Genomic DNA, 20,840 nt, shown 5'->3' with positions numbered 1-20,840 from the left:
CATGATGATTTGACACGGACTCGAGAACGCAGCTCTCCCTCTATTCCATGTCAGAGTACCCGATAACACCTGGGTGTTAGCCTTCCGTTTGCCGGCTACCGTTTAAAACGCGCTGTAAACGAGTGCGCAGCGCTTTCATTACTCTTTGGCCGTTCTTTCTCTATATTGACGCCCTAATACATGGTGAACCGACCAATCTAAAAATGTCGGGTTTTTCTCGACCACCACACGGAGGCCACCCTTCTTTTCCCCCAACGTGGCCTTCGGATCAGTCCGCCAGTCATTCTTCAGACTCACCATACCGGCCTTACCAGTACAGTTCTTTTTCAATGCCGCCGCAGTCGATGTACCCGCCTAACGGGACGAGCCTCAATGGGCAGATTCCAGGCCTGACATTTAACAGCATGCCACAAGCATCTCAAACATTTCCACCGCAAAATCCAGTGACATCCTACTTTCCTCCGCCCAGACTAGGAGAGAACTCTGCTTTGCCTGGTAATTTCCAAATGTACTCAGCGTCTATGAATCAGCTCCAAAATAAAGGAGTAATTCCCCAGCCCGCCCCCTCGAAGCTGGCAGATGACCAGGAAATAGCCACTGATATAGCTGATGTGGATGTATATGATGCAATGGATATCGATAGCCGTGAGGAAGGTGAGCTGAGTAGTGGGGAAACAGAGCCCGCAATAATCAATGCTCAATCAGCGCCAAACCTAGCCCCATTAGGTAAATTCAATTTTCCAGGTCTGTATTGCTATTGCTAATGATGGAATTCTCAGAAGCCTTGGGAGCACAAAATCAAACATTGTCAGCCAATGCTGATAATTCCACGACAATCCATATCGCTTCTGACACTCCCGCCACAAGGCAACCAGTTTCTGAGGACAAGAATATTTCAGAGTCTCATGTGCCAAATGCAAAATCATTAAACCAGATGCGTGTTCAGGCACAAGGAGCCTTGTTGAATCTTGCACCTCACAACATCCGGTACAAAGAATTGGTTAATGAAGGTGTGGACCCAATAATCTTGAAGAGCCTTTATGAAGGAATTGGCTTGAAAGTTTCGACTGAAGAATTCACTCGGAAAAATTCTCACAATGAACGCGTTGGCAGTGACGTGAGTCTTGTCAATGAAGACAGCCGAAAGAAGTCGGGTTTACTGTCTACTCCAATTGGCATTGGTCATTCAACGATGCTACTAGCAAAGGGTGAGAAAAATTCAGCACATCCAGCAACATCCAGCATCACTGCCGGCAAGCCATTAGAGCGTAAGGATTTGATTGCTAGAATGCTAGCTGCTAAAGCTGGAAAATCGGTTACTACTCAGAACCTACAGCAAGACACAACATCCTTTGATTCCGCGAAAGAAAATATACCTCCACCGGAGGCTGCATCCAATATTGTGGATAGTTGTCAGCCGTTATCGGAAGAAGCTAGGTCGAAAGAGAAGAATAAAGCCCAAACAGAGCTAGCACGACAACGTATAGAACAGCTCAAGAAAAACGGCTTATTGAAATCCCAGTCACAGTCCGCCAGTGCCTCTGTTTCGGGGTCACCATCGGGCCCCTCGTCAACTACTACCAGTAACATACCCGAACCAATGCCTTCGCCACAGGACGTACGGCCCTTGCAGCCTTTACCCATGAAACACCCGTTACCAGAGAAGCCACCAGATCCAGCAGTGACGGAACCTACCTCAACGAGGATTCCGGGTTTATTCATGACAAATGTAGAATCGGCGGATCAAAAAACGTCACAAAGCCAAAATGACCGCTCTGTTTCAACACTTGAGGTTTCTTCGTCCATTGTGCGACTGCCCCGCAAGAGGCCCCGGGCATCTGACTTTACTGACGATGTCGTTGAAGAGCCGCCCCAAAAGCAGATAGAACAAGATCATCGAAATTCAGGCTCTGGGCACAAAGTTATTATTGACATTAGTGACGAAGAATCCATATATGGTCCAGATGCCGAAGAATCCTCCTCCAGCCATAATACTAGTATGGGTATGTCTACTGCTAGCACAATATCTAAACCACTAGCGATTCGAGAAAACGCGCAGTTCTCCGACATTCCTCCTCGGTCTATCCAGTCTTTCCGTTCCCCTTCATCAGGCACCTTGCCCCAAGCACCTATCAAGGGTAGAGATGAAGGAAATATTCGGTCCGAAATATTGATCATGCGTCAACGAATAGCAGAATTGGAGAAGAGACGTGATGCCAAACGTGCAGCCCAAGCTCAATCCACAACACCGGTTCGGTCTGATCAGCATCCAATAATGAATCTTCCACCAGAACAAAAAGTACAAACCCCCCAGCAACTTCAAAGGTTCAACCCAGCCGATAACTCACCGGCCAATACTTCTTACTCTCCTGCATTAAACCGTACAGTACCAGAAAATATACCTAGTTCCCCCATTGCAACGCCCTTGAACAGCCCATCGGCCCGGTCATGGCCGTCTTTAGAGCCCAAAAAGGCCGCCGAGCTTCGACAAAAATTCCTTCGTAAAAAAGAGATAGAATCTGGCCTCCCTGTTCTTGATGCAGAATTGTCAAAATCTGAAGCCAAGTTAGCACATTTTCGAGAAGAAGAAAAAAAATTGCTTGCTGAAATCGCCAAGGGCAAGGCAGGCAAACGCCGGTTGGTTGAAGAATTGGAGGAACTAGGAGTTGAGACTGATGGTTTAACCCTCGAAGAGCTCCAGCTAACAAGAGAACGCCTGGAGGCCGGGCTGGAGGAACATGAAGTAATACCAGGTATTTATCCTCCCCATCAGCACGTGTAGTAATTTAAGACATAACGAGGACAAGATGTTCCTTGATGTGACTTACTTCTCATGTTGTTTTAGGGCAAACTCAAGGTGATCCCACGATCCCTAGCTTCACTAATGTTCCGCAACATCCTGTTAGTGGAAGCATTCCTGATTCGACTCTTGAATACCCTCTGGATCAACTAGTCGAACGTCCTCTCTCCCCTGATTCCTCAACATTCGCTAAAATCCAGGAAACATCACAGGAAGCGATTAACGACGCCACTGAAACCCTTGATTGCCAAGACATTAGCATCACAGACAGACAGGGCAGTGTGTCGTCATCTCGTTGTAGCTCCGCTATGGATGAATCCATGGGAAGCAGCGAGGATGAAGAGAAAGAAGAGGAAGCAATGACTCAAGATGATTTTGTACCTTGTGCTGGAACCCCAACAAGTGGTACTTCAGTATCAATTGATCAAGCCACAGACAGTTCTCAAGAGCAGCCAGTGACAGAGAATCCATCAGTGATACATAGTGAGAATGGAGAAAGTGACCAAGCATCATTGTCGGAACATACGACAATTTCAGATGCATATGAGCCACCAGAGCCCATGGCGACGATAAAATCGTCCTCATCCGCTACGTCTACTAACTCATTGATATTGCCTGCTAATGCCAATCCACCCACTCTGCCACTAGTTGAAAATGTCAAGACACTAACCCTAGCCGACAAAAATGTTCAACCAGGAGAGAATTGCAAAGAGGTATGCTTTGTCCGTTCCCAAGCGTTCCATCATTGCTAAAACGTACTAGAACGATACCAAAGAACCCAATATTTATTTCACACCCTACATCAGCCCCCTACGCTTGTTTAAAGCCTATCGATACCACCCTAATTTCGTCAAGGATATCTCGCAGGGTTTCCGGTCCCTAACGTATAGTCACAACATCGATCCTAACAGAAGCTTATGTACCTTTGAGGCTGCAGGTGGTGTTTGTAACGACCAATCATGTTCCAGCCAGCATTTCCGGGATATGACATTGAGCGGTGCGTTGAAGGAGCTGATGTTTGAAGATTTGTTTTTACCCCTGATGTTGCTGAATGTTTCAATTTTCGGTTCCTCTGCGCCATATCTAAACTGTGGTGATGCACCGTATCCTCCCTTGGCGTACCCCCCCTCTCTTCACAAAGGCCTTTCCTTTTTCTATGCTTTCGCTCGGTCACTGACATAGAATCCATATTAACCCTCGCAGATGATAAAATCTTGGTCGAGATGGGCTCCTTGAGAGAAGGAAAGACACAGGCAGAACGGGATGCCTACGTTACCGGACTAAAGCAGACCATAAACGATATGAGACGCGACAAAGTGAAAGATTTTAATACTGTGGCGACGGAAATCGCAGCGTATCGTAGGCGATTCCTGCAAGATCCCTCCCGGATTTTACCGCTGTAATACCCATCTCTTTTCTCCGGCTTTTGTAGGTATTCCCATATCCAGCAGTGATTCAATTCATGAGCCACCAAAGGTGAGACTCGGTTGCCGAAGAGGCAATCGAGTACCACCCAATTGTTCTGAGTTAGGCGCATATACCCCAGATCTTCTTTATTTTCCAGAGTCGTATATTACGAGGCAGGTTCGCCATTTTTGACTTCGACTTTGGGCTTTTCTTATGCCGCATTGACAGCTCCTAAGGTCACTGCATCAGCCCCGTCTTCACAAGTGCATTTGTCTGGTGGAGCAAAAATCGGATAATCTTTCAAGCACTCTGGACCCAGAATCTAGGGGTTTCCAATCGGAGGTCGATTGCATTTTTGTCTGATTCGCGTAGAACGACCAGACTTTAATCTGCTTTCTGCTCCCCCTTTAATTTTGGGTTCGTTTAACACAAGCAGATAGGGAATGATACCCAGGGAAGACCCCTGGTACTCAGTCATTGGGATACTTTTGAATAGGGTAACACAAGATCGCTGGTGAACATCGGTAGCAGTTGCGGGACTGCGCATTGGTTCTCGTATAGCTATCGCCTCTTCACGCCTTTTGCTATCATGCAGGAAGGGAGATCTGGGTATGCGAAACTCCAGTCAAAACACCGATCTGAGAATGATGCCCCCTCCCCATTTGCAGTTCCTCTCGTTTTCATCTGGGTTTCCTACAAAATTTACATGATCGTCAGTGTGCTGAATATCCCCCTTTCATGTGTAGTTCTTAGTTGCCAAAGTTACATAGCTTCCACATAAATACGCACATAAAGTCATGAATTCTTTAATTCTCATAAATTTGCAATCATGGCCTAATCTGCCTTTGGCAAATAATATCTTTAAATATCATTGCATCTTCAATGCAATCCCTGAAATTTGATAGGCAACTGGCTTAACTAGCTAGCCTAGTATTGGTTGTGTGAGGGGTAACTAACTAGGTAGTTGACTTGCTCGGACCAACACATGCCACCACACAAGATAGTTGCACTAAAGCCACTCTGCTTTTCCTTTCGAAACTATGCCTCTTAAGATCCCGGGCAAACTTGATCTCTTCCCTCGCTCTCGTAGGCCACTCCGAAGCAAGGTTGTATGTCAGTCACAATCAGTATCCACACCTCCTACCAACACCCAGGCTCCAAACGCCTCTGTGGATCCCTTTGAAGCCGTCAAACATAGACTTGAGAAGAAATACAAAGAGACAATTCAATCTCTGGTGGCGGACGGCGTGGACCTGACACCAGAGGCTATAGTTCACTTGCTCCACAGCAGGAGAGAAACGTGCTGGAAAGCAAACTGGACCATTCAGTGCGGGGGCCACACCATACAGTTAAGCCACGTCGCGGACCAAGTTCTGGACTGCCTTGACAAGTTCAAGGCTGTAGGAGACATTGCTGTCAATGCTAACCCCCTGTTTGCCGGCTTACCATGGGCGTTCGTCAGATTCGTGCTGCAGGTGATATCGAGTATAACTCCGTTGTTATGAGTGTGACTAACAGTTCCAGGCTGCGCTATCGGATCGTGAGCAGATGGAGGCTATATTCCGTGGCCTCAATAGGATTTTGTATGTCTCGTACCGATGTCAATTATACGAGCGCTATTATTTGCTATCTCATGGCCCTTCTGATGCCAGCTCTGAGCTTCAGTCTGCGATTACTGATTTATATGACCTCATATTTCGATTTTTGGCTTCTGCAGTGCGAACGTACAATAAAAGTTCCCTCCAAAGGGTTGGCTCAGCTTTATGGGGGTCTATCAGTGTGCTCGGGTTCGATGACGAATGCAAAGACCTTGAAATGAGGGCAGAGCATGCCGCTCAAAATTGCGAGCGGCATTTAAACAGCATTGAACGTGACGAATGCTCCAAGTTTCGTAACCTTTTGCGGGACCTTCCAAAGCTGAAAGACCTGAAAGACTCGCTAGATCATGTAGATCTAATAGTGACTAATATATGGGTAAGGGCAGAGCAGCAGGACATAAGGGATGTCTTGAAGTGGGTATCTGCAATTCCATATGAGGATCATCATGCGGCTGCTTGTAAAAACCGCACCCCTAATACTGGCTGTTGGTTGTTTGAAGATAAACGATACCAGGCATGGCAATTATCCAATCAACCGGCTATAATGTGGCTGCATGGAATCCGTAAGTTGTACCATTCCAGCCTCAAAAATAAAATTGACGTTCTTCAAGCCGGTGCCGGTAAAACGAAGCTCACCTCTAGAGTTATTGACCGTTTTTTGGGCATGTTCCGGCAGGACTATGGCGTCGCATACTTTTATTGTAACCGTTACGAGAGCTCTCGCCGTGATCCAACAAAAATTCTGCAAAGCCTTGTGAAACAGCTCGCCCGGTCTCCACAAGGGGACGCTATACAGCAGCCTCTTCTCGATGTCTACCGAAAAAAGGAACGCACAGGCTGGGCATCTGAACAACTAAGCCTCGAAGAAAGTGAAGACATTATTTTGAGGTTACTTGAAGCATATTCACAAACTATATTGATCATTGATGCTCTCGACGAGAGCTATGAACAGGGTCGAATGGATCTTATAAAGTCTTTCATTAACATAGTTTCGAAATCCCGTAACGTGAAGTTCTTCATTTCCAGCAGATGCGATGATGATATTAAACGGCAGCTTGAAATTAATGGGAATATTGGGATCGAGGCCACCGACAATCAAGACGACATTAGCAAGTTTGTCAAGGAACGAATTGAAGCGTATCAAGGAAGGCCAATTACTGAACAGCTGAAAACCGAAATTTCTAGCATTCTTTTGGAAAAGAGCCGAGGAATGTAAGTTTTCTCGCCTTCCAACTAGAAAATTTCTCATGGTCGTATAGGTTTCAATGGGCGGCTTTGCAGATAGAACAAATCCTTCAACTTAGATTGGAAAATGATATTAGAAACCGGCTAGGTCGACTCCCTAAGGGTCTTAAGGAAGCATACGACGAACTTTGGGACAAAATTCAGATTGCGGAGGGAAGCAAGCCGGAAATCGCATTCCGTGCATTCAAATGGGTTCTGCGATCCTACAGCCCCTTGACCCCAGAAGCATTGACTACCTTTATTAGTCGAAGTCCTCATGATGGTAGAGTCCAAAATTCCGATTTAGATATCGATTTTATTCTTGACGCCTGTTGTAATCTTTTGGTCGTCGATTCAATCCAGAAGGTCTGTCGATTTTCACACTTGTCAGTGCAGGAATACCTTGAAAATCATCAACCAAGCGAAAATGGGTCCACGCAAGCCGAGATTGCTATTGTGACAATCAAATATCTGCTCGATAACGACACAGACTTTGATGTCCTGAATCCGCTTAGTGCGGCGGATTCGTTGCATTATGCGGCAAAGTTTTGGCCTCTTCACGCTAGGGAAGCTCTAGATGTTACCAGAAACGACCAGCTTGTTACTTTGATGAACTGCATATTCAGTAGTGAAAGCTCTAAAGCTTATGGAAATTGGCTGAGGCTGTATAACCCTGATTTGAAATGGCCGAGCCCATATACCCTAAAATTTCCTAGCCCGTTGTATTACTCATCGCTTTTGGGTCTGCAAGTTTGTACGGAAAAACTCTTTCGCAGTGGTGCTCAGGTGCTCAAAGAGGGCAAACTTGGGAACACGATGGTTGCGGTTGCAAGTTATTGCCACCCCAAAATCACCCGTGACATGCTGAAACAACTTAAAGCCATCAAGCAAGATTATATCTGCGATATTATGACTAACATCGATGGATATGTCAGCGAAACGATAGTGTCATTACTGGACTTGGGACTCTTGTGCTGTGGCACTAAAAAGGAAGGCCAGACTCGAGTACTTTGCGAGGAGTACCTATCTGCAGCGGCAAAAAACCGCAAATATGGGGCGGAAATATTGGCTCTTCTTCTGGAAAACCAAGAGGAGCAGGCTCTCATCACAGAGAACGTCGTTCTGACGGCAGCGGCTAATGGCGGATGCGGGGATAGGATAATAGCCCTGTTTCTGAACAGCCGACAGGATATTACATTTGCTACAGAAAATTTCCTGGAGAAAGTTGTAGAAAATAGCGAGTGCGGAGGCAATATACTGTCTCTTTTAGATGTGGAAATCCCAGCCACAGAAAAAATCATGAAAGCAGCTGCCCAAAATTGGAACTGGGGAGACAAGATAATGAAAGTCTTGATAGAGAATCAGAAAACAAAACTTCTAGTCACAGAGTCTGTGGTTGAGGCTGCGGCGGCAAACCCGTTTCTAGGAGACAAAATAATAGCTCTTCTGCTAGAGAAGCACGAGACGGAAATTCCAACGACAGAAGCCGTTCTGCGGGCAGCGGCAGCAAACCCGAGATATTCACAAGCTATAACCACTCTTTTGTTGACGAATCGGAAAACAAGGGTTATAATTCCTGACAGTCTCTTCGAGGATTTGGCAATCATTGTCAAACCTAGGATAATGGCTTTGCTGAAGCAGTACAAGGCAACCGAGCCGGCCATAGGCACTGAGGTCTTGAGGACACCATAAAAACCTGAAGATGAATAAGCAGCGCTGAATTTTGATTCGGGTGACAGCTGTAGATGTTTTGCAAGATTATGGCATGTCGTATAAGAACGGGATCGCCCGAATCCTTGTGGTTCAAATAAATGGGGGTTGATTGGCTCAGTGCTGTTGTCGGCTAAGCTATTATCCGAACACCGAGACGCTTCCCAACTCCGCACGGAAGACAAGCTGCGCAGCTCTTGCAAAGACGCCGGGGATGGTTTTGGAGAGCCCGAGATCGTTTTAAGGTTGCTAGGGAACGTTCCGAGATATTCTTCTGGTTTATCCTCGTGGAAAGAAGCACTACAGCTGCAGGCGGACACCGGTAATCTTGCTCCAAAGTCAATCAATTAGTGCTGCGTTCAAAAGACATTAATTCAAGCCACGCGCAAGCCGAGTTCCGAGTAGCTATGTTCCACATACCATTGGAGCAAGGCAAATAGGCTCGGTATGCCGCGACCCAAAGTACCCCCCGACAAGCGTCAACGAACTGCACAGGCTTGTACTCTCTGCAGAACATCCAAGAAAAGATGCAGCGGCGTTGTCCCATGCAGTCATTGTGTTCGACGCGGGCGTGCCCACACGTGTACGATGTCTCCATCGCAGCCCAGGCCCAGTCATTCAGACCATAAACCGGGATCGGAAACCCAACCATCAAAATCGCCCCCTACTGGACCGCGCTCTATATCGCCGGAAGCGCCTCATAAAACGCACCCGCGAATGCTGCGGAACCTCAGAGGTGAAAAGGGTATGGCGGAATCCGTGTCTTGAAAATCAGAAGAGTGAGTCTAACGATACTTGTTGAAGTGTACATCGGAGGCGCCGCATCGTTGTCGTTCCTGCAACTTATTCGGGAAACCGTGGTCCAGTATACTGGCCCATCTGGCTTTACACACAATGCCAAAATCGATAGCATGCTTGAGAATGCGTCAACTGAAGCGGAGGTTTCTTCGCATAGCGCAGAGATCCTTACTCCTGAGGAAAAGGCAGCGTTTCTTGAAAATTACCGCCTTGCGGTAAGTTGACGGCCTATGTAAACCAATAAAGTTGAGGACTGATTTATTGATCTCAGACGAGTGGCATCATTGACGTAATTTCAAGTCATGATGCCGTGCAACTATTGGAGCAAACTGCAGCACCAGATACCATGATAGACAGCTCTCGGCTTGCAGTTGTAGATCTCGTTTTGGCTATTGGTGCACAATGTCCGAAAGCATGTGCTGCTGTCTCGTTGAAGGCGAGCTCTCTCTTTAGCCGTGGACAGAAAAGAGCCTTTTCGGGTATGCTGCAAGATCCTAACCTAGAGCTGGTGTGGGCTTTTGTTCTTATGGCATTTTTTATGCTGGGAGCATGCCGGCGAAATGCAGGTTTCATGTATCTGGGGGTTGCTACAAGAGCCGCTGTGGCACTTGGTCTTCACAATGAAGACTCTTATGCGGCCGTCACCTTGGCAGATCGTCAAAAAAGGTAATAAAGCTACTAAGGCGCTTTTTTTTTTAAGAATTTTATACTAACAAAAAATCCAAATATAGGTTAAAGACTTGGATGAGTCTTTGTGTTCTGGACTTGTTAGTAAGTTCTATTCTTGGCCGACCCTCAGCCACGTCGTCGCTTCGGTCTGAGCTTGGACAAGGCTTGATTCTGAAGATGCGATGGGGCGATGAGGCACATTCTCGGCTTCTTGCATCCTATAAGATTACAGATCTTATGGACACGGTAGCCAATGACCTATATGGTCAAAAGTCCGTCTCTACAAACGCAGCAGAGCATTTTCTTGAAAAGTTAGACAATTGGAAAAAGGAACTTCCGGCCACAATGCGCACGGCTTCGTCCAATTGTGGTTCCCATGAGGAACAAGAGCATACTCTAGGCAGTATTCAGGTTGTTTGTTTTTATTACTTTGCCGCTATGCTGGCTACACGGCCGTTTTTGATTTCGACGTTAACCGCCCGCCTTGTTCGATCCCAGCAAAACGGCTGTTCAAGCGGAGCATCTACGCCTAACACGCAGGAAGACCCTACTCATGCGAGATTGGCTTCCGCATGTGTGGATTCAGCCGCCTACCTTGTACGCGCATGTCAAGATGCAGGTAAAGCGAACTTGCTGTTGGCAAATATGTGTATCATTAAGTAAGATCGGGCGCAAAAATTCCAGGAAAATAAATATGGAGCGGCTCAACTAATTATTTGTATTAGGGCACTTGTGTTTGCTGCTGCCCTCGTTCTTGGATTTTCCATGTTCGCAAAAACTAAACCAGACCCGGAAGCCGAGGCAGCCTTTGTGGGCGCGAGGGAAATTCTGGAGATTTTCAGTCCCCAGTCAGCTCAAGCGGCTCATTATTTTGAAATTTTGACCCATTTATCCAACGCTATCAACGAACATCGTGGGCGTTTGGCAAAGGAACCAAAAACGAGAAGTGGTGCCTATGTAGGCCGTATTTTCGAGCTGGATGCTCCTCGGCCCAGCCCACTGGCGGTTGAAGCTGATACTCTGTCGGTTAATTACAGCGAAGAAATGCAGCCAACCCTTCCTTCTCCGGGACTGGGAAGAGATGAGGCGAACCTGGGCTGGGACGCTTCATCTCTCCCATTCTCTACCTCGGATTTTGATGGGGAGGCATTTCTTGCGTGGGATAGCTTGCATTTGCCCATCTGGGATAATTTTCCGTTTTTAACAGATCCGTTTATTCCAACCAATGAATGAAGATTTGTTGTCACTTTACTACTCATCAGCTCCACCATAATAATAGCTCAAGTTGTAAAGACTCTGCGCTTATCCATTGTGCAGTGTGATGCAGACGTGCCTACAGGTATACTAGTCTTTCAGCCCCCCCTAAGATCTAACAGACTTGGTATATTACCGTTTTTCGCAGGCGAATTATTATCCAATCTCCTAAAAGTGTGCACTGACTCGGATAACCAGTCTCTCCATTCTGCTGCATTTTTCAATGGACGCTGAATGGATTTTTAGATCATGAACAATGCATATATTTACAAAACCCGATGCTAATGTACCTTATATATACAACAGACCTAGCTTACGTACTACTATTTGTTTCTCGTCGCTGCGCAAATGTCTCTTGAACGTGCTGGTGCATATCATACCTGCGGTACAATTAACACATATTTCCAACAAGAGAGTTTAATCTGAGGAGCTCACCTATTCATCTCTTCAATGGTTAACTTATTCCCTTCGTCCTTAACCTTGTACAAGGGATTATTGGTGTTATCGGAGAATCCTGGGCTTGGGTCAGTTCTCCCTCAAAAATCAAGAAGAGCTACGGTTTACGACTTACCAATACGCTCGTGGATGTTTTCTCGTGCTCTCGCGGAAGCCGCTTGTACCCTTGTTGCTCGTGGTTTGCGAACAGCTTCATATATCTCAAGGGCCTCCCGGATGTCGCCAGTGAAATTTTTCTGGCCGAAGACAAGGCCAAGGCAGGCAGCATCCTCAATTGCCATGCAGGCGCCTTGGCTTTGGTCAGGCATCATCTGCAAACGTATTAGCTGTCCGCTCGTTCAACCCTATGATCACAAGCATGACATACTGGATGCGCTGCATCGCCCATGATGCAAGCAACGCCTTTCTGCCACCATTGGTATGGCTCGTGCACCCACAATCGCCACGGTCTAATTTCTTTTCCGATCTTTAGATGGCCAAGTACTTGAGAGTCCAGATCTGGGTATGGAGCAAGCAACTCTTCGACGGTCGCCTCACTGTTCCAATTGTGAGAGGCATAGTCACCCTTCTCGCGAGGGAAGAAGCAATAATATGATAAAAGGCTACCCCCGTTGCATGGAGAAAGAACGATTTTGTTGACATTGTGATGGCCTCCCCAGTATTCGATGGCGCTGTTTTGCGAATAGTCGACGAGGCCCAGTTTTACAGCTGTCGCGGTATCGACATTGGCGTGCAAGCAGCTTGACGAAGCTGGTTTTTTCTCAGGGTTAATTCCAATCAGAGTCCGGACTGACGATCCAATTCCGTCTGCTCCGACGACAACATCATGCTGTGCTGTGCTCCCGTCCAGAAATGTTATCGTGCCGGAGTCAACGTCCAGATTTTGACACTGGAGGTTTTTCGTTAACAAGCAGTCCCTGTTAGAATGATCGCCAGTATAAACTTGCCTTGTGATTCAAAACCACTTTGACAGGCTCTCCCTTCCCCTCACTGATAGCACAGTCCATCAGCATTGCATGCATGTACTGGCGATGAAACATATTATAAACCTGTGTGTCCGCATCAGCTCTTCAAGCCCATTCACCACCCTTACAATACATACATGGCCCCATTTCTCCTCGTAGTCAGCCAAGTCATAAACACTGACAGGCTCGCCGGTCTTCCAATCGCGGTTGATCAGTTTTCGAAGAATGACTGGGTCGCCCTTTTCCACATCGACTTCCCACTCATGCAGCCACCGGGTTCCGTTGGCAGCACAAGAGATAGAAGCGCCCACTTCGCCAACAAAGTCCGCACGCTCGTAAATCGTAACCTTGTGACCCGCTCGCCTCAGAGAAATGGCAGCGGCAAGGCCTCCAATACCGCCGCCAACGATGGCGATATCGAGCTGTCGCCAGCCGGACTGTGAAGGCATAGTTTTTCAACGGATCACAACTCAAGTCTCAACTGACGGTGCTTGTTAGGAAACGGAAAAGAGCATTCCAAAGACGCATTATTTCCATCTCAACCAGGCTCTGTCGTGCTTTTTATCTACGACTACAGCATCGTGCGCGGGCCGCGCACTACAAGAGGCGGATGGGTTCCCCCGCAGAAATCGGCCGTCTACAGACGTGGCCCACATAGACAGACATGCAGCAGATATTTCTCCCGTGACGGAGGCCGGACATGCTAGATATCTTTCGGCGCCGAGTGCAAGACCTATCCCGGGCGCGGAGCAGCCCGTCTTGGGTGATGTATCGGCGGAGGATGAGAGTCTGATGGTGACGCTGCGGGTGGCCGTAGACCGGATTATCGATCTTCCGCGCGGAAGCCCGTGCACGACAATGCGGGGAAGTGGGGAATCGGGGGAAGTCAACCCCGGGCTTATTCCGCACCGCCCCGGGTGACGAAGTCGTGAGAATAATAATATGCAGGGTTTGAAGCCCGGCCTTCAAGGTCCCATACAGTGTTGAAATAGCTACGTATACTGCTCAACTTTAAAATAGATATCAAAATATGTCATTATGTATGTACAGATCGAAATAGAACATCCCCGAGAATCACCGAGCCACTGGGAGGCTGTCTAAGAAGGCGAGTTTGGCCCTCCCATAGGGCATTCACCACGCCTACCCCACCAAGTTTTGGCGATGCTTCCCCACCATTTCAAGGGATCAAGCACAGTGTCGCGGGTGAACCACACCTTGCAATCCGCAGGCTCATAGATAAACTGCCGTGGAATGCGGTCCTTATCTTCAGTGTAGATTGCGTTTCGATAGTTAATGCGGCCACCCTCGCCGGTGCGCAAGAGCCGTGGGAGCACGTGCCGCCCCTTCTCGAACATTTCAACAAGCTTGTTGCCCTTCATCTTCTCGAGCTGTTCGGGGGTAATATATCTAGTAAGGGTGCGCGCCGCGACGTTCCATAGTGCTCTGTAGCTGAGAACTTGAGCGCCTTTGACACCGCCGACGGCTTGCATGCGGTTAGGTCGGGGATTGCCGCTGATGGCGATGGATTTAACCCCATGGCGGTTTAACAGATCCGCAAAGACCGCACATGTGGATGCGCAAATTCCATCGGTCAAAAGTACTATATCCTCGATCCCGAATGGCTGAGGGGCTTTGACAGGGCGAGTGGCATGGCCATAAACGACGATGCCACCCGAATTCATAGACGCTGGAACATTTTCGAAATCCCAAAAGGCTGGTAGGGTGAAATTATAGTGTCCGACACCCTCAGGTCCAAAATATTCGGCCCAAGATTTGAACTTTTTGTAGTCCGAATTCACATAAGTGTTGGTATCAAACAATCTATTCTTCTCCGCCCGCACCAATTCAGGCGACGCTTTCGGGTTATTTATGAGATCGGTGACAATTCTACCAACAGTGTCAAACTGTTCGGTGGCAGGGAGATTCATAGGGGTGGTGATTTTTCCGTAGGGCAGCAACTATGAGTTGTTAGAATCTATATTCTCTGGGCCACCTGGGTAGAGTGGTTCCTCACATGTTTGAAGGCTTCATAACCAAGGAAAATTACGCCACCTCCGTTTCCGCTGACATCAACAATTAGTTTTTGTTTTTTGGCAGATCTGCATTGATCTAGAAACGTTTCGATTGCCTGGCTGAATTCCCGTATGCCTGCAACAGTTTTGCTAGAGAAAGACCGGAAAGTAAGCACGGCAGTGTTGGAGTGTTCGCCCCCAAGGAAATAGCCTGCCACTTGGCCGTCCCTGGTTTTCACAACTGGTTCCATTGGCTCATGAGGATCCTCAACGTCTGCTACTTCGAACATATCGTCTCCAACATAAAATTTGTTACTATCTTCTTCAAAAATTTCCGTTCGTCTTGCGTCAGGGAGCGTGATATTGCAGAAATTTTCATAGAATGACGCGCCGTCCTTAACCCTGGTAAAATCAGCAGCAAATGTAGCAACGTTTTCATATTTCGTCATTGTTCCATTCTCAAAGCCAAGTTTAGTGTAAGGGCCAGTGCTGATGGAAAGAGACCCTAAGAAAGAGCCGCCTGAGCTAGATTTAGTAGGTGGAAGGCGGTAGAGAAGGCTATTGAAAAGAGCGTCAGGGTCTTGTGACGTTCCCTGGTATGAGTAATCTCTTAACCACTGCGTTGCATCCTTGTGATCGATGGTCTTGATAGCTGATGGTTTCTCTGTTCGACCCTTCAAGTCGTCTTTACAAGTGCGTTAGCAAAACGGTAAAGCGATGTTAAGGTTCAACCTACTGAAAGAAAAGATTTTGGGCATGCTCTTGCCATCCTCTGAAATGGAAACAATAGGCCCTATTTTACTTCGCAAGAATGTGAAGATTGTTATGACATCCATTGCCATGTTAACATGCCCGTCTTTAACTGTCCTGGCAAGAGCATCCAACTCGACCTGAAACTCATATTCACCACGGTATCCATTTGTGGCAGCTTTGGCACGGATTTTGGCAAGGCCCTTTAGGAAATCGGTTCCGGGGACTTGGTATCCCTTTGGTGGGTTTGGCAAGAAGTCCTTGGTAGATTGCCAGTCCCAGAAGGAGGGAACCCCATCGAGAAAGCTCAGCGCATTCTTCTGGTTAAATGGAATAGATTTCAGACAGGAGAGAGCGATATGAGCAGGAACCTCGAATCTGGTGCCTGTAGGAATGCGTCAGCAATGCAGCTGGGCGCACACGAAACTTCAACTCAAGTGGGCTTACGAGTAGGATTGGCCTCTTTCTGCTTTAGTTGGATTGCAGCCACCTTAGCACATGGCTCATGTATAGGTGTTGCGAAGCTCAAGGGTGCCTGAAAGACCAAGAGGGTGGCCAGGGCCTGCGTTAGAGGTCCCATGTTGGGTAAAAGGAAACGAAAGAAAGGAGAGAGCAATCGACAGGCTGCCGTTGGTAGACTAGCAATGAACAATTCAGGGGCTTCGACTTGCTTTTAAATAATGAGAGCAACGCCCCGACAAGCCTTCAGTCACGCCTGTACTCTTGGGTGATCGGGAAAGAATGGAACAATCCCCCTCAAGCTTCAGGAATCGTTACTATTAATACTAGTTTTCACCAGCGGGCACGGAGTACTCCGTAGAGCTCTCACGATGTCCCCACGGAGCTACGCTTGTCATGTTGCATTGCAGGCACTCGTGGGGTATACACCCCCCGAGAAAAAAGAGGGAAAAATGGGTCTCTCGGAGGTCAATGAATGATAATAGCTCCATTCTGTGGAGGCGCCGCCTTCTGGGCAGCTTCAAAGCCAGTGAGCTCGAACAAGATAGACCCTGGATGGCGCAATCCTAGATGGCCTGGAGATTGTATGGAGCGGGTTTCTGAGCTTGTGATGAAAGTCTCAGGTGCTCCAGAAGGTTTGATAAAATGAAAGAGTTGGGAAAGGATCGGCGGTATGGGGCACATGTTCACGTGACAAACCACATAGTAATCGGGTCACGTGACAGTACCTGGTACTGCCGATCTCCTAATGCTGTACGGAGTAGTCGGGTGTGATCTGCACATGTTCGGGACTAAGAAACATATTCTGAAAACATCTGCATTGGCGGATACATCCGGATCTTTGGTAACTCTTCTGGCTACCATCATCGGATAAAACAATAAGTACGGAGTAATCGGATATCAGTACGGAGTAGCTGAGATGGATTACTGGCGGGTACTAATAATAATGGCCTGACGCGTGGTGCGCGCCACAACGCTGATATTGTGATTCACAAGTCGTCGCCCCCCCGTCTTGGGTCGCCGAGGCCGGCTCAGGCACGGCTTCCGACTATATCGTTCCTGCTCCGGCGGAGAATGAAATCTCCAGCCACGTGAAACCGGGGCTTAGTCGCTTATGTAATCCGCCAGAACACTGATAATGAAAGGTCCGTACGAACGGAGCACGAGTACACGGGATGCCCCGCTAGACGCGCGCTAGAAACTAGCCTTCACCGCAGGATCTAGCCAACGATAGGTCATCAAGTCGAAGTACAGAGTACGTACTCCATACTGTACATGCAAGCAATGTGGGGGGCGAATAGGTGGTGGTATATACGTTGCACTGTTGCAGAGCTAGTACTGTGAAAGCTAGTTAGTTAACTAGGCAATATCCCTTGGCATTTTGGAGAGAGGCGGAGGCGGAGGGCTGCATTATTATTGTGGAGAAGAAATGTGGCCAAACCAGGCATAGTGCCATGGGAGAGATTCACAGGAAATTGAATCCTTCCAGAAAGCTTCTATGTTGTGTCAAGGTGAAGAAGAGGCCGCCGATAGTAATATTATATTCCAAGAAATATTTCCACCAGGGTAGCCACAACCTTATGACTCGGCGTCACATCGCTCAAGATTTTAAGGGCATTGTGTATTTGTTGTTGCCGGTAGTCTGAAGCCTTTATTCAGTGTGTAATCCGTAGTCAGGTTTGGCCGGCTTCTCCGCATTTGCTTTGAAGTTGCATGCTGGGAGGATCCAGCCGCCCAGCGATCCCCAGGAAAGGCACGAAATCCTTCAATGCGGGATCTTATGCAGGTGGCCCCAGACAACTTTTATATTATCGTAATCTCAAAAGGTCGGGCCGTCTATGACACGGAATCGCGATGGGGAACACAAGAGGCAATCGCATCATGCGCCCGTAAGCGCTCCTTTTCTTGACAAGCCCTGGGCATAGACGGGATAGGGTCTGCATTCCACGTAAACCAAGGGCCAGCTTATCGGACTCTGTCGGCCGCGGAGATACCAGGAATACACACATGTGCCCCCATGCACCATCATACTCGGTATATTTTAATAAGGCTGATATTAAATACCGCCATGGTTCTTGGGCTTGTTATTTGTCTTGTGAGACCCCCAACGGGCGAGAAACGTCAAGGGCACGGCCCGCTGCTTCATGGAATAACCATGTAGTAGCTGGTTAGTTGGTCTGACAAGCCACCACAGTTGGTTAACTAGCCTCACGCAAGACTCGTTCCTGGCGTCGATTACTGGCGCTTTATGATCCATTCACAGCGCGAGTTTTTCGGGAGATCGTGGTGCACAGCCGCCATCGCCGGTGGCTTCTCGCGTCGTGTTCTGGCCCGACCCCAGTGGCCCCCAAGGCCTCCAAGCGTACGGAATAAGGACCCTTTAATCGCTCATTGTACGGAGTATGTACACATTAATGTAACGTTGAGGCTTACAGCTTCCTTCGGGATGATATGTTCGACGCCGGCTTCTCCCATGGATGTTGCCTCACTTCAAGGGCCGGCCATTGTGATTGCCAATTGTTCGAGTCGTCCGTATCGCTTGAATGCGTGGTAACTCTCTGCGAATCGCAGATTTTGAGCGATTGCGGTCCAAAGAACGCCTCGTACTGCACAGCACCGCACAGCGACTCAGCCCTTTTACAGGTCTGGAAGCGCCAGCAAGGTTGACATGACCATATGGAAAAGAGGCGCGCGCCGCCCACCAGGCTGCCAGGGCTAAAAATCTAAGTCGAAGTTGAAATTAACGCTCAAGAGGGGTGTTGTGGTGGCTTCAGCGCACTCAAGTGACGCCGCCTGGCCGCGATGCACAGCCCGCCTCCACACCAGCCGCAAACCCCGTGATTGCGGCCAGCCAAGTGAGGGCCAACGCCCATCATCGCCCACAGTGTCCCCTTGCTAATGTGTATTAAATTCGAAGGACGGCTGAGAAGTTGCGAAACACTTGATTCTTGAATTCATGTTTGCGTTTTGTTTCGTGTTGGGGCAGAGCTGCCATCCGTGGCTTGAGTAGGCCACCGCTAAGCCTTACGGAGTAAACGCCTGATTGTCCTCACGGTTTGACTTAGGTTTGCGGGTCGGAAAAAAGTGAAGCTTCCAAGGCCTTTGAAAAGTATAGATAGCGATCTGGGCTGGTCGCATCGTTTAGAGGTGAGGCCCTGACTCATCCTTTAGTTAACCATGCATGAACTTCGCAATCTGCCGACCTCATTGGGCCTGCAAGCCAAACAGAGTTGGGCTAACTACCAGCGCAACTGCGCGTTCTACTAGCAAGAGGGATGATATCGATCCGAAAATAGGCTGAACGGGGATCGACGGGGTGTCCAACTGACCCGGGGCGGATAAATCGGAGCGTGAATTCACCCGCAAGACAGGCATTCTTTGCGCGCTTCTCGTAGCAACGATTTCGTTAACCGACGTCACGAGCGCAGACCCCATGTGGAGATACCAACCAACTAGCCCAGAAGCCGTCGAGCACCGCCGGCATGGGCTGAAGGGTCTTGCAGGTCAAATTTCCGTAGTCATGGCTTGCCATGACACCAGCCGCTCCGAGACACGCTTGGCTAATAATAATGAGCCACTGAGAATACAGAGCACAGTGGCTATCAATTCCCTACCCCTGTACGGAGTACCTTTCATGAAACTGTAAGTACTCCATACGGTGTACTCCGTACACGACACAACACACACACACACAACCCAAAAGCCAACGACAAAAGCGGCTCTCGATGACTCAACATCACGTTTCTGAAGCAGCGACATGCGCGAGGGCGGAGCCCCCGGTGTTCAAGCAAGACACACTCCGTACTCCAGCTGCCATGACTGTTCGCACGGGGGGCCTCGCAAGGCATGCCGTCCAAGAGATAAGGCACGGCGTTCTAGGCAACCTTTCGCTAAAGGCCAGCGACAGTCACCTGGCCGCCGTTCCCGGGCGACCGCAGACAGTAAACTCTCCGGAAGGGCTTGGGCGGTTTTAGCGTGTGTTCGCGGGAAAGTCAAAGCCCTGGGGAAAGAGATGGTTCGCTGACATAACGAACTTGCCCCACGTTGAGGCTCGGGCGGGCGCCGCTGAGTGGCCGCGGGGCGGGCCAATCAGGTCACGCTTGATGGGGCTCAAGGCAGTTACGAGAGGCTGAAAACCGCCTAATTTTAACATCATCACTCGTTCTTTTTCCACAACAACCCGCCCTCAAGGCTGATTATGGCAAGAAAATGTTCGCAACAAGTCAAAGATACTCTTATTCTATAGATGCAAAAATGAACTCGGCTAGAATGCACAACAAAAGGAGGAAACACAGATTCTATTATTACAAAATGCCAAATGCCAACCCCGCAATATTCAAAACGCCGCGCGCAATGTTGTCCTGCAAATGAATGCACGTAACCCTCTATACCCAATGCCCATCGATCATGCGCTTGCCGAAAATGTCATCATGTTCCGTCCATTCATATATCGCTAAGGAAAAATGCTTCGTCGCAACCATAAAAGTACAGTTCTCAAAATCCTAGAAGAGGACTGAGAAGGGAATTGTTAGTCACAATCTCCTTCAAACAATGGTATGAGGTATCCCTGCTTACCCTCAAAAATTTCTTGCTTTCACTATTTCACATACGTGCATGAACCGCATGCATCGTGCTTGCATAAAACGCATCGCGACTCGTGCTGAAAGACCTTGGGGCCATCACCGCAGACGCAGCAGATATATAGATCCGTGGCAGTTTTCAGATATGGTACGCTGCT

The 20,840-nt window shown here is 48.3% G+C and overlaps 5 protein-coding genes across 5 annotated transcripts; 3 read left to right on the top strand and 2 right to left on the bottom strand.

Annotated features, from left to right (window-relative positions):
- Nucleotides 1–329: 329 nt before the first annotated feature.
- LOZ57_004132 (uncharacterized protein) lies at nucleotides 330–4,203 on the top strand (the record flags this gene model as incomplete). Its single annotated transcript, XM_049253178.1, has 5 exons — nucleotides 330–726; nucleotides 780–2,753; nucleotides 2,846–3,513; nucleotides 3,563–3,893; nucleotides 3,983–4,203. The coding sequence occupies 5 exons, from the start codon at nucleotides 330–332 to the stop codon at nucleotides 4,201–4,203; spliced, it is 3,591 nt and encodes a 1,196-aa protein (XP_049107773.1).
- Nucleotides 4,204–5,247: 1,044 nt separating this feature from the next.
- LOZ57_004131 (uncharacterized protein) lies at nucleotides 5,248–8,721 on the top strand (the record flags this gene model as incomplete). The annotated part of the gene is made up of 3 exons (XM_049253177.1): nucleotides 5,248–5,682; nucleotides 5,732–7,017; nucleotides 7,065–8,721. 3 exons carry the CDS (start codon nucleotides 5,248–5,250, stop codon nucleotides 8,719–8,721), a joined length of 3,378 nt encoding a protein of 1,125 aa, XP_049107772.1.
- A 606-nt stretch (nucleotides 8,722–9,327) lies between these two features.
- On the top strand, nucleotides 9,328–11,439 carry LOZ57_004130 (uncharacterized protein; the record flags this gene model as incomplete). The annotated part of the gene is made up of 5 exons (XM_049253176.1): nucleotides 9,328–9,484; nucleotides 9,544–9,752; nucleotides 9,809–10,203; nucleotides 10,269–10,865; nucleotides 10,932–11,439. 5 exons carry the CDS (start codon nucleotides 9,328–9,330, stop codon nucleotides 11,437–11,439), a joined length of 1,866 nt encoding a protein of 621 aa, XP_049107771.1.
- Nucleotides 11,440–11,773: 334 nt separating this feature from the next.
- Nucleotides 11,774–13,330, bottom strand: LOZ57_004129 (uncharacterized protein; the record flags this gene model as incomplete). The annotated part of the gene is made up of 5 exons (XM_049253175.1): nucleotides 11,774–11,840; nucleotides 11,896–11,974; nucleotides 12,032–12,227; nucleotides 12,284–12,805; nucleotides 13,019–13,330. 5 exons carry the CDS (start codon nucleotides 13,328–13,330, stop codon nucleotides 11,774–11,776), a joined length of 1,176 nt encoding a protein of 391 aa, XP_049107770.1.
- Nucleotides 13,331–13,978: 648 nt separating this feature from the next.
- On the bottom strand, nucleotides 13,979–16,223 carry LOZ57_004128 (uncharacterized protein; the record flags this gene model as incomplete). Its single annotated transcript, XM_049253174.1, has 4 exons — nucleotides 13,979–14,839; nucleotides 14,896–15,578; nucleotides 15,630–16,028; nucleotides 16,091–16,223. 4 exons carry the CDS (start codon nucleotides 16,221–16,223, stop codon nucleotides 13,979–13,981), a joined length of 2,076 nt encoding a protein of 691 aa, XP_049107769.1.
- Between the last annotated feature and the right edge of the window lie 4,617 nt (nucleotides 16,224–20,840).

This window comes from Ophidiomyces ophidiicola (genome assembly GCF_022830035.1).
Source record: "Ophidiomyces ophidiicola strain CBS 122913 chromosome Unknown scaffold_16, whole genome shotgun sequence".
Classification (NCBI taxonomy): domain Eukaryota; kingdom Fungi; phylum Ascomycota; class Eurotiomycetes; order Onygenales; family Onygenaceae; genus Ophidiomyces; species Ophidiomyces ophidiicola.
This window is presented reverse-complemented; position numbering and strand designations above follow the sequence as displayed.